The following is a 15,516-nucleotide window of genomic DNA, read 5'->3' on the forward strand; positions in this document are numbered from 1 at the left end:
GGGCGGGGACGGGTGGCAGAGAAACTAAGAAGACCGATGTCACGCCGACAGTTTTCAATGAAAAGCTCAAGAGCGGGTAAGAGGCCAGAGGGAGGGGTCCGATGCTGGAGGCGGGTGAATGGGACTGCTGGTCGGCGGGGTTGGACTCCTGGTCAAAGAAGTGATCCCAGAGGCAAAAGTGACGAAGGAAAAGCTCAACATCATGTCCAGCACAAAATACATTGAGGTAGGGGGCGTAAGGGTGTAAAACGGAGTCCTTTGCTAAGTACAGGTTGTTCAGCATCAAAGAGGGGAAGGTCAGAGGGTATTGTGAATACATGGTGTTACAACCGAGGTGGGAGGAATGCACTGTTAATTCAGTCCCGCTTCTCCACGGGCCACAGCATATCAATACATTTTCCCACTTACTGAAACAGCCAGTTAGATACTCTGTCCCCCAGAATAAAGCACAGCAACCAGGTCTTCTTTAATCAACAACAAAATTAACTGTTTATTATAAAGCCAAATCTTAACCTATAATGAAGTAAATATATATTCAAACCGAGATTGTAACAAGGTTTAATGTTAAACACACTCTCTTTATAGCTCCCCTTTGGCGAATCCTTGTTCACCGCTTTCCAATTATAAGGAAAAGAAATCAGCACACACAGGTTTTTTTAGGTTTAAAGAAGAAAGATTGAAATTTATTAAATTTAACCTTGAACTCTAATTCGGATAATGCCTACAGATACATGACCCGCCCACGCCAGCATGCATACATGATGTATGTAGATAAGGACTGAAAAGAGAAGATAAATGAAGTGAAAAGTTTGAGGCAATCTCTAAAAGGGGGGTTCGTTACTGTGCTTCAAGCTCGCTGTGGAGTCTTTGATTGTAGGTAGGTCTTACATGTCATTGGGACCCAGTATTATTCTTAAACCTTGTTCAATGTAGGAGACTTTTCTCTCTTTGAGGTTCATGTGTCTTCAGTGGGTTCAGAGGCTTGTGAGAAAGAGATGGGAGCAGGCAGGAGAGACCTTCTTCAGTCTAGGAGTAAACTGCTTTTTGCCAGTTACAAACACTGTGGCAGGTTCAAATTCAAAAAAAAACTCAGGTGGCCCTGCAAGTTAGTCATGTGACTAGCTGGTCTGACCACATCCATTTTTGTATACGGCAATCTTAGCCATCAACCTGGAATGTGAACTCCTCCACCTTTAAGATCTGATAATCAAAAGTCCATTGTGGATTGAACGTGTCAGGGTCTTTTGTCCCTTTTAAGTATTGTCTGTAAATAGGCAAATATCTTTCCAGTCAAGGGTCTGGTGTTTTTTTTTTTAAAAAAGCAAGTTCTTTTTTTACACCAGTAACAGTTTAAAAATCAATGTGCATGTGGCAAAATTAATATGCCTCATTCTTGGGAATGGGGGCCTGCATGACAAGATGTTAAAGTCCCTTATTTTCCCTAGCCCTCATGCACACACCACACATCCATTCAAAAACTGGTTAACCGGGGGAGGAAAAAGGAGTTTGGTTTACAGCTGTTTCATAGGAATGAAAAGAACAATTAAAAAAAAACGTTGTCATGATCTGGAAGGAAGATCTTTGGTTTGGCGAGGTGAACCAAAGTCGAATAGTTGGATGCCACTCGAAGTCTTTCCAGGTGAGGATGAGCCGTCGATGATGGGTAGGCTTTCAAAGAACCTCAACAAAAGAAGGCTTTATATAAGGCTTTCCATCAGGTATGCAGCATGAAGGCTCTTTGGTCTTACAGCAGCAGTAAAGGGCGGCGCAGTGGTTAGCACCGCAGCCTCACAACTCCAGGGACCCGGGTTCGATTCCGGGTACTGCCTGTGTGGAGTTTGCAAGTTCTCCCTGTGTCTGTGTGGGTTTTCTCCGGGTGCTCCGGTTTCCTCCCACAAGCCAAAAGACTTGCAGGTTGATGGGTAAATTGGCCATTATAAATTGTCACTAGTATAGGTAGTTGGTAGGGAAATATAGGGACAGGTGGGGATGTTTGGTAGGAATATGGGATTAGTGTAGGATTAGTATAAATGGGTGGTTGATGTTCGGCACAGACTCGGTGGGCCGAAGGGCCTGTTTCAGTGCTGTATCTCTAATCTAAATCTAAAAAATCTAACCTATAGCAGGAAAAGGTTTCTTGCAATATTCAGGATTTCTTCAAAACACAGAAGGTAACAGGAACCACTCTTGATGCAGGAATCCTTTAGCGAGAGATAATAATCTTTCCGGGTCTACTTCTGACCTCCGGGCAGGTCAGAATCCAATTTCAAAATGTCTGCTTTTTGGCCAAACCCACTGACTTTATAAAAGTTCAAAACTGAAACCACAACTTTCCATAAACAATTCACATGCCCAGTGATAAATTATCTCCTGTGGTAACAGAGGGTAACTCTGAGGTCCACCCCCTGCTGGTTTCCTTGAGATTACCTGCATTCCTGTCCTTGTTTACCAGTTCAGCTTTCGTTGAACGTCCTATCAAAACATCCATAAAGTTCAGATCTCAATATCCACTGAAATCCTTTTCAGTTTTTAAAGACATGGAATCCGAAGTTTTAATACAAAAAAAAAATCCTCGTAACAATGGCAAGAGGTGAGATTAGGAGGGATGGGGGGTCAGAGGGAAGGGGAAGAAAGATCTGGAGGGGTGTTGGTACCCATGAGGTGCTGGAGCTTATGCTTCTTTAACACCTGAAAGGAAGAGATAAAGTTTTTTGTAAATGCATCGGAGAAGGTGAAGGATGAAATGGAACTGCAGAGCAGGACAGCTCTGAGATCGGGTGAGTCGGTGCTGCTGGAGAGAGAGGTCAAGTGCGTCCATGTGCACGGAGTATGGATCGCGATACCTGTAATCCTGGGTGGATTCAAAACACAGGATAAAACTTCAGTTGGAGTCTACGTGGAATAAGTCGGAGTCGGAGACAGTCGCTGAGGAAGGAGATGTGGCTGTGAAAATGAGTTTTAGCAGAAACCTTATTGAACAGCAGGAGGGAAATGGGAAGCAATGAAGGTGAGAAATGTAAACGAGATAAACGGAAATCCCAGAGAAAAGAGCAGAACTGCTTTGTGGTAGCATTCCTGCAAGAGAAGTGGCAGTGAAGTAAATACTAAAATAACAGCAAAATAATGTGGATGCTGGAACTCTGAAATGAGAACAGAAATGTGAGAAACGTAGCCCACTTGATAACAATTTACACCAAGTCAAACTCTGAAGAAGTAAGTTTATTTAACGGTCTTGCAAGATCGGGTGTCCTACAAGCAGGCACACCGATCAACATATTCAGTTCATGTTTATACAATACAAATCCATTTGTCCACGCCTTTATTTTACATTATTGGTTATAACGTATTATGACACTAACCTATCCTATGGTTGCTACAGTCTCCTCCTCTGTTTACTTCTCCCCCTACTCTAACTTTCTAGCCCCTAACTCTTGTTTTTGTTTTACCTTATTTGGCTCTCCATTATGTGTTTTAACTTGCAGCTGTCAGCCTTTATCTTAGTGGGGCAGTTTCTTATTCACTACATCCGTTGTTCTAACTCTTGCTGTTTCTCTGTTATCTGCCTAAGCACAATTTTTAAGTGATGTACTGTCTTAAGGTCTCCACTGACATATCCTTATCAGTTCTCCTTTTCAGTGATTTCATTATGTTGTGCACAAATGACTTCTTGGTAACTTTCCACAAGCTGTAGAAACAACATTTCAGTATTTCTTATTCTCACAGAAAGTGTCAGAAATACTCAGCAGATCTGGCAGCATCTGTGTAGAGAGAAACAGAGTTAACATTTCAAGTATCTGACCTTCCATCAGAACCTGGAATGTTAACCCTGTTTCTCTTTACTTGCTGAGTATTTCCAGCACTTTCTGTTTTTATTTCAGAGATCCAGCATCTGCAGTATTTTGCTTTTCCGCATGGATTCTGACATGCTGCCGGCCAGAAGCATACTCTCGTACACTTCCAGCAGGTCTGAGCCGACCCAGTCCCTCAGAGTCGCAAACAACTCAACTGGTAATCTGTCGCTCCTGGGGGGGTGGTTTTACTCGTCTCGAAGGACCTGACAGCCTTTGTCAGTTTGTCCAGAATTAGCGGTTTGTCCAGACTCTCCCACGTACTGTCATCTAAGACCTCCGTGACAGATGACAGGAAGGACTGGGAGGCCGTGCTGTCTGTGGGCTTCACGTCGTACAGCCCAGCATAAAAGGATTTGCTGAACCTTAGTATGTCAGACTGCGATGACGTTACCAAGCTGTCTTCTTCCTCCAGGCTGCTGATCACAGAGCTCTCTCTGTGTACCTTTCGGAAGAAGTAACACGAGCACGTCTCATCCTGCTCCACGGAGCGGACTCTGGACTGGAAGATGATCTTGCAGGCCTCTGCGGCAAAGAGCAAGTCCTGCTGGCTCTTCACCTCTTGGAGATCCTCCTTGGCCTCGACCCCAATCGACTGCAGCCGGAGCAGATTCTGCATGCTTTTCTGCCAACTCTCTGATCATCCTGGGATAGACAGTCATATGAACATATGAATTAGGAAAAGAACTCAGTCACATGAATTCTCGAGCCTGCTCAGCCATTCAATAAGATCATGGCTGATCTGATTACTCCACATTCTCAACTATCCCCAATAACCTTTCCCCACCTTGCTTATCATGAATCTATCTACCTCTGCCTTAAAAATATTGAAAGGCCTTTTGACATCATCACATTTTGAAGAAGAGCTTTATACAAACGGGAACAGTGTTATACAACATCAACTGAGATTGGACCCTAATGAGATTTGAACTCACAACTCATGGTTTACAAGACCAGCTCTCTAACCCCTGAGTAATGGAGCCAGATGTCAGCGAGGAGGAGGCAGGAGTCGGAGAAGAACACCGGCTTGACGTCAGTGGATCCGACTGTGAATGCGCGGGACACAAACAGGAAGTCAATCCTGGAATGGACGGACCCGTCTGGTCTTCACCAGGTCTATCTACACTCTGCTCCATCTGCAGGCCAAGACATTGTGCAGCTTGGCCTCTTTGACTGTTTCCATTTGGAGTCTGGACGGGGCTGAGTAAATTGGTCCTATATTCTGTGGAGTTCAGAAAAATGAGAGGTGATCTAATTGATTCTGAAAGGGTTTGATAGGGTAGAAGCTGAGAGATTGTTCCCGCTGGTCGGGGGATCTAGAACATGGGGACACAGTCTCAGGATAAGGGGCCAATCATTCAGGACTGAGATGAGGAGAAATTATTTCAGGTATAGGCAGCTGGGATCAAGCGAGTCCCTCGGAGTATAAGGGATGCAGGAGTACACTTAAGAAGGAAATTAGGAGGGCGAAAAGGGGCCATGAGATTTCCCTGGCAGATAAGATAAAGGAGAATCCTAAAAGATTCTGTAAGTTTTTAAGAGTAAAAGGGTAGCGAGGGAGAGAGTAGGTCCCCTTAAGGATCAGTGTGGTAATGTATGTGAGGAGCCACTGGAAATGGGCGAGGTCTTAAATGAATACTTCTCGTCTGTATTTACCATGGAGAAGGTCATGGAATCTAGTGAGTTCAAGGGAGGGAACAGCGATATCCTGGAGCCTATCAACATTACAAAGGAGGAGGTGTTGGAGGTTTTGAAGCGCATTAAGGTGGATAAATCCCCAGGGCCTGACCAGATGCATCCTAGGACATTATGGGAAGCAAGGGAGGAGATTGCTGGGGCCCTGGCAGAGATTTTTGTATCATTGTTAGCCACGGGTGAGGTACCGGAAGACTGGAGGATATCTAATGTTGTGCCTTTAAGAAGGGCAGCAGGGATAAGCGAGGGAACTACAGGCCGGTGAGCCTTACATCAGTAGTGGGAAAGTTATTGGAAGGGATTCTGAGAGACAGGATCTATATGCATTTGGAAAGGCATGGTCTGATTCGGGATAGTAAGCATGGCTTTGTATGTGGGAAATCATGTCTCACAAATTTGATTGAGTTTTTTGAGGAGGTGACTAAGAGGATTGATGATGGCAGGGTGGTGGACGTTGTCTACATGGACTTTAGCAAGGCCTTTGACAAGGTCCCGCATGGTAGGCTGGTCTGGAAGGTTCGAACACATGGGATCCATGGTGAGCTAGCCAATTGGATACAAGATTGGTTTGGTGATGGGAGGCAGAGGGTGGTAGTGGAGGGTTGTTTTTCAGATCGGAGGCCGGTGACCAGTGGTGTGCCGCAGGGATTGGTGCTGGGCCCTCTGTTTGTCATATATATTAATGACATGGATGAGAATGTAGGGGGCATGATTGGTAAGTTTGCAGATAACACCAAAATTGGTGGTGTAGTGGACAGTGAAGAAGGTTGTCTAAGATTACAACAGGATATAGATAAACTGGGAAAGTGGGCAAGGGATTGACAAATGGAATTTAACGCAGACAAGTGTGAAATTATGCATTTTGGGACGCTAAACCAGGGCAGGACATATACAGTGAATGGCAGGGCCCTGGGGAGTGTTGTTGAGCAGAGAGACCCTGGGGTGCAAGTACATAGTTCCCTGAAAGTGGCAACACAGGTAGACAGGATGGTGAAGAAGGCATATGGCATGCTTGCATTACGGCCGAGGCATTGAGTACAAGAGTTGGGACGTCCTGTTACAGTTGTACATAACGTTGGTTCGGCCGCATTTGGAGTACTGTGTGCGGTTCTGGTCGCCGCACTACAGGAAAGATGTGATTAAGCTAGAGAGGGTGCAGAAAAGATTCACAAGGATGTTGCCTGGTTTGGAGGGCTTGAGTTATAAAGAGAGATTGGATAGGCTGGGTCTGTTTTCACTGGAGCTAAGGAGGTTGAGAGGGGACATGACAGAGGTATATAAAATTATGAGAGGCATAGATAAGGTAGATAGCCAGAATCTATTTCCCATGGTAGGGGTGACTAAAACTGGAGGACATAGATTTAAGGTGAGAGGGAGGAGGTTTAAAGGAGTTCAAAGGGGTACATTTTTCACACAAAGAATAGTGGGTATCTGGAATGAGCTGCCAGAGGAGCTGGTGGAGGCAGGAACAGTAGCAACATTGAAGAGGCATCTGGACAGGTACTTGAATGAACAAGACATGGAGGGATATGGAATTAATGCAGGCAGGTGGGATTAGTATAGATAGGCATTATGGTCGGCATGGACGCGGTGGGCCGAAGGGCCTGTTTTTATGCTGTACCACTCTAACTCTAAGTGAGCCTGGAGGCAACGGAAGACGAGCTCAATGTCATACCGAGGGTGAAATTCATTGAGGTGGAGGCGGAAGGGGATAAAACAGAGTCCTTTGCTGAGTAAAGAACGTTCCCTGTCAGAGAGAGGAAGGTCTGAGGGTTTAGTGAATACACAGCAAGGGGTCAGATCAGAGGGAAGTGAAGGGGAAGAAGGATCTGGAGAGGCAATAGTCCCCATCAGCTCCTGGAGCTGGTCTTCCTCAACACCGGAAATGAACTAAACAGAACTGAATCAGCCAAGGGGCGGGGCCAGGGGACTGTGGGCGGGGTTAGTAATGAGTGACAGGCCAGTCCGGCCGCTGATTGGGCGATTGGCTCTGAGACCCGCCACTGGGGCCAGGAGAAGTTGTTAGCCCCACCCCGGCGGGTCGAGCGCTGAGTGACAGGCGGGCCCGGTCGCTGATTGGGCGACCTGCTCTGACCCCGGCCCTGACTGCCAATAGAAGCCGTGCCCGCCAAGTATTGGTTTCTTTATAAACCGGATGAAGGGTTCAGGCAGATTCCCGCCATTTTCACTGGAGCTGGTGATCCAGGATCGGGGCAATGGATAGAAAAGCACAGCAGGTATTGTCAGTGTCTCACACCCGGGGGGTCAGTCATGGGGAGAGGGACCATGGACTGTTTCAGGGCTGCTCCCGGTCTCAATGTGTCTCAGAGCCGGGAGGGAGGGGAGTCAGTAATGTGGAGAGGGACCATGGACTGTGTCAGGGCTGCTCCCGGTCTCAATGTGTCTCAGAGCCGGGAGGGAGGGGGGTCAGTAATGGGGAGAGGGACCATGGACTGTGTCAGGGCTGCTCCCGGTCTCAATGTGTCTCAGAGCCGGGAGGGAGGAGGGTCAGTAATGGGGAGAGGGACCATGGACTGTGTCAGGGCTGCTCCCGATCTCAATGTGTCTCAGAGCCGGGAGGGAGGGGGGTCAGTAATGGGGAGAGGGACCATGGACTGTGTCAGGGCTGTTCCCGGTCTCAATGTGTCTCAGAGCCGGGAGGGAGGGAGGTCAGTAATGGGGAGAGGGACCATGGACTGTGTCAGGGCTGCTCCCGGTCTCAATGTGTCTCAGAGCCGGGAGGGAGGGGGGTCAGTAATGGGGAGAGGGACCATGGACTGTTTCAGGGCTGCTCCCGGTCTCAATGTGTCTCAGAGCCGGGAGGGAGGGGAGTCAGTAATGTGGAGAGGGACCATGGACTGTGTCAGGGCTGCTCCCGGTCTCAATGTGTCTCAGAGCCGGGAGGGAGGGGGGTCAGTAATGGGGAGAGGGATCATGGACTGTGTCAGGGCTGCTCCCGGTCTCAATGTGTCTCAGAGCCGGGAGGGAGGAGGGTCAGTAATGGGGAGAGGGACCATGGACTGTGTCAGGGCTGCTCCCGATCTCAATGTGTCTCAGAGCCGGGAGGGAGGGGGGTCAGTAATGGGGAGAGGGACCATGGACTGTGTCAGGGCTGCTCCCGGTCTCAATGTGTCTCAGAGCCGGGAGGGAGGGGGGTCAGTAATGGGGAGAGGGACCATGGACTGTGTCAGGGCTGCTCCCGATCTCAATGTGTCTCAGAGCCGGGAGGGAGGGGGGTCAGTAATGGGGAGAGGGACCATGGACTGTGTCAGGGCTGCTCCCGGTCTCAATGTGTCTCAGAGCCGGGAGGGAGGGAGGTCAGTAATGGGGAGAGGGACCATGGACTGTGTCAGGGCTGCTCCCGGTCTCAATGTGTCTCAGAGCCGGGAGGGAGGGGGGTCAGTAATGGGGAGAGGGACCATGGACTGTGTCAGGGCTGCTCCCGGTCTCAATGTGTCTCAGAGCCGGGAGGGAGGGAGGTCAGTAATGGGGAGTGGGACCATGGACTGTGTCAGGGCTGCTCCCGGTCTCAATGTGTCTCAGAGCCGGGAGGGAGGGGGGTCAGTAATGGGGAGAGGGACCATGGACTGTGTCAGGGCTGCTCCCGGTCTCAATGTGTCTCAGAGCCGGGAGGGAGGGGGGTCAGTAATGGGGAGAGGGACCATGGACTGTGTCAGGGCTGCTCCCGGTCTCCATGTGTCTCAGAGCCGGGAGGGAGGGGAGTCAGTAATGGGGAGAGGGACCATGGACTGTGTCAGGGCTGCTCCCGGTCTCAATGTGTCTCAGAGCCGGGAGGGAGGAGGGTCAGTAATGGGGAGAGGGACCATGGACTGTGTCCTGTCCCGGTTCAGAAATGGACATGAGCAGCAAGAAACTGTGGTAAAGGGGGGTAACTGTGTTTTCTTGTTGCAGGGACCCAACTTACAGAAACTCCTCCTCCTGCTGCTGCTGCTAAATGCTGTTGCTGCTGTTTCAGGTAAACGCTGTGACTGCTCTCACATTTCAGCAGAGCTCGGGGCTGCTGGTGATATGGATTATATCAGGATTGATCTTCCTGGATGGTGTTAACCTTGTGAATTTATACAGACTGCAGTTAGCTATCTCCTGGAAAGAACATTTGTCTGGGTGTCTGGGACTGAAATCAGTAATGTGTATATTACTGGGGAATCTTCTTCTTTGGCCTCCTTGTCTCGAGAGACAATGGGTAAGCGCCTAGAGGTGGTCAGTGGTGTCAGTCGCTGTGAGGCAACTATGGAGTGACCTCTCCATGGCGCATGCCTGGGCGAATGTATGGAGGTTGAGAGTTGCCCAAGCGTCAAAACCCCCCTCTCGGCCTTTCTGGTGGGGTCCAAAGGAGTGCAGAGCACGACGTTTGGCACCGGTAGTATTCATTATATCAGGAATTCATCTTGCTTTAAGGTGCTGTGTTCACTGTGAGTGGGCCCATTGAGGGAGTGGACACAGTCGGTTCACATTACACATAATGATCATGAGACCTGAAAGGAAGGCAGTTAATGTCTTCAGATTAACCCCTGTGATGTGAACAGTGGAATCTGGACACTGAGTGTTAGTGAGAATGAATCTAGAAGAATCACTCGACACTTGGGTCTGCTCCAATGTCAAACGGTTTATTGAGTTACGCCAGCAGGGAGCAGGTCACTGGGCTGTCCAGATGCCCCTCCACTGAACAATGAAAAATCATCAATACTTATACATTTTCAAACAGTTACTCAGCCCATCCTTTCTGGACATGGTCCAATCATAATGATTACAGATTCTCTCCATTGATTATTAAAGACCAATAGAAGTGGTTACCAGGTGTGAAAGGGGCTGCAGGACCAACCCATGGACAGATAGGGGATTACTCATGATGTTTTCCATTCCTTTCTAGTCCCCATCCTTGGTTCTCCTGTACGCACACCACCTTATCTTAACCTTGTTACAGGCTGGTATCTTTGTCAGCATTCCACATGGACATCTGCTCTCCATTGAATAAGTCTTTGAATTTATGTTACTCAGTTCCTGTGTGGAATGTGGTCAAGTTGGCTAAACCCCATGATGCCTTGCAAACTCTTCATTGTTCACTAAAATTACGTTACGAGTTACTCAAATAACATTTAAACAGGATGTTCTTTTCTGCAGGTGCCTCTGCGCTTGGGAATACCCGTCAACACTGAGCAACACTCGGTGACACTGGGATGGGGTCCTGAGCACTGGGATCAGGAGTCTGGGACAGTCCTGGATCAAATAGAACTGGGAATTGCCTCTGAGCATGGGGAGTAGGGTCATCAGGACTGGGGATTGTGTTTTGGGTCCTGGGAGGGGGCAGAGTCTGGCCGTATTGGGGTGAGGAGCAAGGTCTGACAGGTTAGTGGTGGAGGGAGATGAGGATCCACATTGCCTCGGCCCCTTTCAGACCATCAGGTGCTGCCTCACCCCCTACACAGTGTACTCATCCGTCATTGTCCCCCCAACCTGTCCAAAGCCCTTTCCACATCCTCGGGTACCCCCTCCCCCACCCGTTCCTGTCTTTACATTTCCGGGTCAGTTTTCTGCTCCTGAGCTCCACCTCACATTGTGCACCCCCAGTCTGTCATTGTTCTCCCAAAGGGGGGAGGTGGGCAGGGTGACCAATATCCTGATGTGTTCTCCCAGCATGTGTACAATGGGAAACACACGATTCGAAGTGCTGTCCAGCTGCTCTGTGGATACAAATATCCAGCACAAGCTGGTTTTAGTTGAAGGCCCTTAATGCCTGACCTTTAACCTTCCCACAGAAATGAAAGCAGTGAGTTACTGATCAGTGCTTCTTGTAAATCAAGCATCGCAGTGTAACCATGTGGAGCTTGGGATGGAATGTACCAGCAGGGAGGTTATATCTGTGGATAAATACTTTCAATCTTTTCCAGGTTACTTGCCTGTCCCAGTTTCTGGGTTCCTTGGGGAGCAGGTTGTGCTGCCCTGTATCTACAAAGGGAATGTCCCAGTCTCTGAGTTACAGCTAATTTGGTGGATATCCAATCGTGAAATTTTACACAGATTTATCGATGGGAACGATGACTTAATACAACAAGACCCACGGTTCAGAAACAGAACAAACCTGTTCAAAGATCAACTGGAGCAAGGCAACTGGTCACTAATGATCTCTGACCTCAGGCAGTCAGACCAGAATGAGTATCAGTGTCAGATTTACAAGAGGATCGGTGAGCACTATCAATGGCAACAAACTGATTCAGTCCATCTCTCTGTAACAGGTGAGTGGTTTCTGTTTCAGGTATTCTGCATTTACTCTCTGATTTTATGAGTACGGTAGTGCAGTGGTTATGTTACTGGACTAGTAATCCAGAAGCCTGGACTAATAATCCAGAGAACGTGGCTTCAAATCCCACCATGGCACTTTCAGAATTGAAATTCAGTTTAAAATAAATCTGGAAATATAAAGTTGGTCCCAATAAAAGTGACCATGAAGCTGTTGGATTGTTGTAAAACCCAACTGGTTCACTAATGTCCCTCTCGGGAAGGAAACCTGCCGTCCTTACCCGGTCTGGTCTATATGTGACTCCAGTCCCACATTAACCTGGTTAACTTTTAACTGCCCTCTGATTTGCTCGGTTACTTCAATCAGTTTGTATCAAACCACTAGAAAGAAAAAACAGACTAAAACTGAACAGACCACTGGCTGTGACCCAGACATCAAATCAGGACACAGGAAAGGCAAACCCAGCCCAGTTGACACTGCAAAGTCCCCCTCGCTGACATCTGGAAATTGGTCTCCATGTTAGGCGAGCTGTGTGACAGTCATACTCACAGAATCAACCCTCCAACCCAGACTCCTCTATCACCATCCCTGGGTATGTCTTGTCCCACTGGCAGGACAGACCCACCCGAGGTGGGGGCACAGTGGTATCCAGTCAGGAGGGAGTTTTTTATTCTTTTGCTGCATTTGCTGACAATGCATCCACTCGGTGTCGCAATACTTGCACATGTGAAAATGCAGCCTGATCCACTGAAACGTCGCTGTCTGTGACCTTTTTGGCAGCTGCCAGTAATAAAGATGGCGACGCTCAATTTATCACAAAACAAATGAAACACAAATGCCCACAGTGGCTGTGATCACTGCCTCCATCACACCCCCAACAGTACCTCGCTCCCTCCTGCCATCACCACCTCCATCCCACCCCCAGCAATACCTCGCTCCCTCCTGCCATCGCCACCTCCATCAGTACCTCGCTCCCTCCTGACATCACTACCTCCATCCCACCCCCAGCAGTACCTCGCTCCCTCCTGCCTTCGCCACCTCCATCCCACCCCCAGCAGTACCTCGCTCCCTCCTGCCTTCGCCACCTCCATCCCGCCCCCAGCAGTACTTCGCTCCCTCCTGCCATCGCCACCTCCATCCCACCCCCAGCAGTACCTCGCTCCCTCCTGCCATCGCCACCTCCATCCCACCCCCAGCAGTACCTCGCTCCCTCCTGCCATCGCCACCTCCATCCCACCCCCAGCAGTACCTCGCTCCCTCCTGCCATCGCCACCTCCATCCCACCCCCAGCAGTACTTCGCTCCCTCCTGACATCACTACCTCCATCCCACCCCCAGCAGTACCTCACTCCCTCCTGCCATCACCATCGCCATCCCACCCCCAACAGTACCTCGCTCCCTCCTGCCATCACCACCTCCATCCCACCCCCAGCAGTCCCTCGCTCCCTCCTGACATCGCCATCCCACCCCCAACAGTACCTCGCTCCCTCCTGCCATCGCCACCTCCATTCCACCCCCAGCAGTCCCTCGCTCCCTCCTGACATCGCCATCCCACCCCCAACAGTACCTCGCTCCCTCTTGCCATCGCCACCTCCATCCCACCCCCAACAATACCTCGCTCCCTCCTGCCATCATTGCTGCCTACCGCAGCAGTCTACTCACCACTTGCTCCTGGCATCGCTGCTTCATTCCCTCTGCCATCCCTCTGCTCCCCTCCCCTGCTTATCTTTTCTGTCTCTGTGCGAGGAAGAAAGGCAGCAATCGCGGGACGGAGTGGGGAGGCTGGAGTGAATGGCCCACAGATAGGTGGAGGTGTGAAGCGTGGAGTGAGTAGGTGGGGGGGTGGGTGGTGGAGGGCGGAGATGAAGCGAGGCTGGGGGTGAGCGGTGAGCAGACATTGCAGTACACAATGATGTTTGAGCGTAGACATGAGTAAGTCCTGGTAAACCGGGTGCTGACGTAGACTGCACATGGGCAGCACTGTACGAACAGCAAGACTCTGATCTGCACATGTGTGAAGCTGGGAGCTTCTGATGTTGGCAGTGGGTTGCGTTGTCAGCAGTCACTTTGTTTTATTTTATTCATGTTAGTGGGATGTCTGCGTCACTGGCCAGGCCAGCATTTATTGCCCATCCCTAATTGCTGTTGAACTGAGTGGCTTGCTCGGCCATTTCAGAGGGCAGTTCAGAGTTAACCATATTGCTGTGAGTCTGGAGTTACGTGTAGGCCAGACCAGCAGATTTCTTTCTCTAAAGGACATTCATGAACAAATCGACTGTTTTCATGGTCACCATTATTCTAGCTTTTTATTTTAAATTACTGATTTTATTAATTAAATTCAAATTTCACCATCTGCTGTGGGTGGGATTCAAACCCCTGTCCCCAGAGCATTCACCTGGGCTCTGGAGTACTAGTCCAGTAACAGTCCCACTACACCCCACCAGTTCCCCATAGGCCCCAGGACTCCTCAGCATTGAAGTCAGTGGAAAGTAATACTGATCCCATTGTAAACCAGCGTTCCATCCAATCCTGTGGTTTACCCAAACAGCAAATTATTTTAAATTCCTGCTCTATTTCAGCGGGCTGTTGGGTTTAATTAAAGGGAGGCTGCTGCTGGTCAGGGTCTGGTTATCTCCATTGGAAACCATGTATTGATCACATTGTGGGTGTGTAAGAAAGTCGAGCTGTGGGGTGGCTTCCTGTGTCTGTGGCTGTTTATTGGTGTTTAATCTCCCACATCCCTCCAGGACTAGAATTGACCAGGGATGTGTTTGCACTGGGGATGGTTCTGAAACACTAGGTGCTGACAGTCTCTGCTGTTAGTTTTGTTAGTGTGTCCCAGTCTGTTAACAGCTTCATTCTGTCTCTAGGTCCTGGACCCTCTACTGGATTGGTAGTTGGATTGGTCATCGCAATTCTGGTTCTTGTTTGCATAATTCTTGTTCTTCTTTGCATAATTCTGGTTTTCATAATCCAAAACCGACAAAGATGGTGAGTTCCAGAATGATCTGCAGTTCCCATTGTTAATTCTAGTTTTGTTTTATTATATTTGGTGTTGTGGAAATGTTGTGTACACTGATACACTTTGTGCTGTGTAGGATGTTTCAATGCTGCATTATCCAGTCACTTCCAGCTTGTTGTCATCCTCTAGCTGCTGAACTGAAGGTGAAGAGCAGGAATGTGCGGCTCCCTCTATCACACAGTTAATAGACACTCGCCTAATCTCTGCAGCAAACAACTCACCAGCCTACACCTAAAATCCCCTTGTCCCCTCTCCTCTGACTTTTCACCAGCCTCTGATCCTTGCTCTGTTCCCCAGTCACTGACTCCATCCCCTTCCCTGGCCACTGTCTGAGGCTGAACCAGACTGTTCACAACCTCGGAGTCCTATCAGACCCTGAGCTGAGCTTCTGACTCCATATTCTCCCATCACTCAAATCCCACCTACCTCCGCTTCTGTGATGTACCCTGTGTCCACTCTCATCCCTTGACCTGACCATCAGTGGTTTTGATCACTAACAATAAAATATGTTGCATTTCTCTGCCTCCCTCAACATCCACATCTCCCTGCCCATCTCTTGCCCATCTGCCAGTTGTGGGGGGGAAACTATTGCAGATTCTCTAACTCTGTCCTCTGACTCTTTTTTCCCCATCACAATATTTCTGCCTCCGTCAGCCTGTTTGGTCACTGCTGGGTCGGGTTTGATCACATCAG

At 49.0% G+C, this 15,516-nt stretch overlaps 2 protein-coding genes across 6 annotated transcripts in view; one reads left to right on the forward strand and one right to left on the reverse strand.

The window, feature by feature from the left end:
* LOC137352753 (V-set domain-containing T-cell activation inhibitor 1-like) overlaps window positions 1–15,516 on the reverse strand; it is a 137,124-nt gene that overhangs the window by 114,985 nt on the left and 6,623 nt on the right. The gene's annotated exons all lie outside the window — the stretch shown is intronic.
* Window positions 1–15,516, forward strand: part of LOC137352758 (myelin-oligodendrocyte glycoprotein-like) — a 113,484-nt gene that overhangs the window by 92,631 nt on the left and 5,337 nt on the right. The window contains exons 2-5 of one of the 5 annotated variants that reach the window (XM_068018547.1): window positions 1,446–1,639; window positions 9,456–9,519; window positions 11,453–11,797; window positions 14,672–14,792. In XM_068018547.1, coding sequence (XP_067874648.1) covers window positions 1,562–1,639; window positions 9,456–9,519; window positions 11,453–11,797; window positions 14,672–14,792 — 608 coding nt within the window. In that variant the 5' untranslated portion in view covers window positions 1,446–1,561. Of the gene's footprint in view, window positions 1–20; window positions 227–1,445; window positions 1,640–7,487; window positions 7,781–9,455; window positions 9,520–11,452; window positions 11,798–14,671; window positions 14,793–15,516 lie in introns of those variants that run through there. The other 4 variants (XM_068018552.1, XM_068018546.1, XM_068018549.1 and 1 more) reach the window with 4 other exon arrangements.

Source organism: Heterodontus francisci, chromosome 39 (assembly GCF_036365525.1).
Source record: "Heterodontus francisci isolate sHetFra1 chromosome 39, sHetFra1.hap1, whole genome shotgun sequence".
Taxonomy (NCBI): domain Eukaryota; kingdom Metazoa; phylum Chordata; class Chondrichthyes; order Heterodontiformes; family Heterodontidae; genus Heterodontus; species Heterodontus francisci.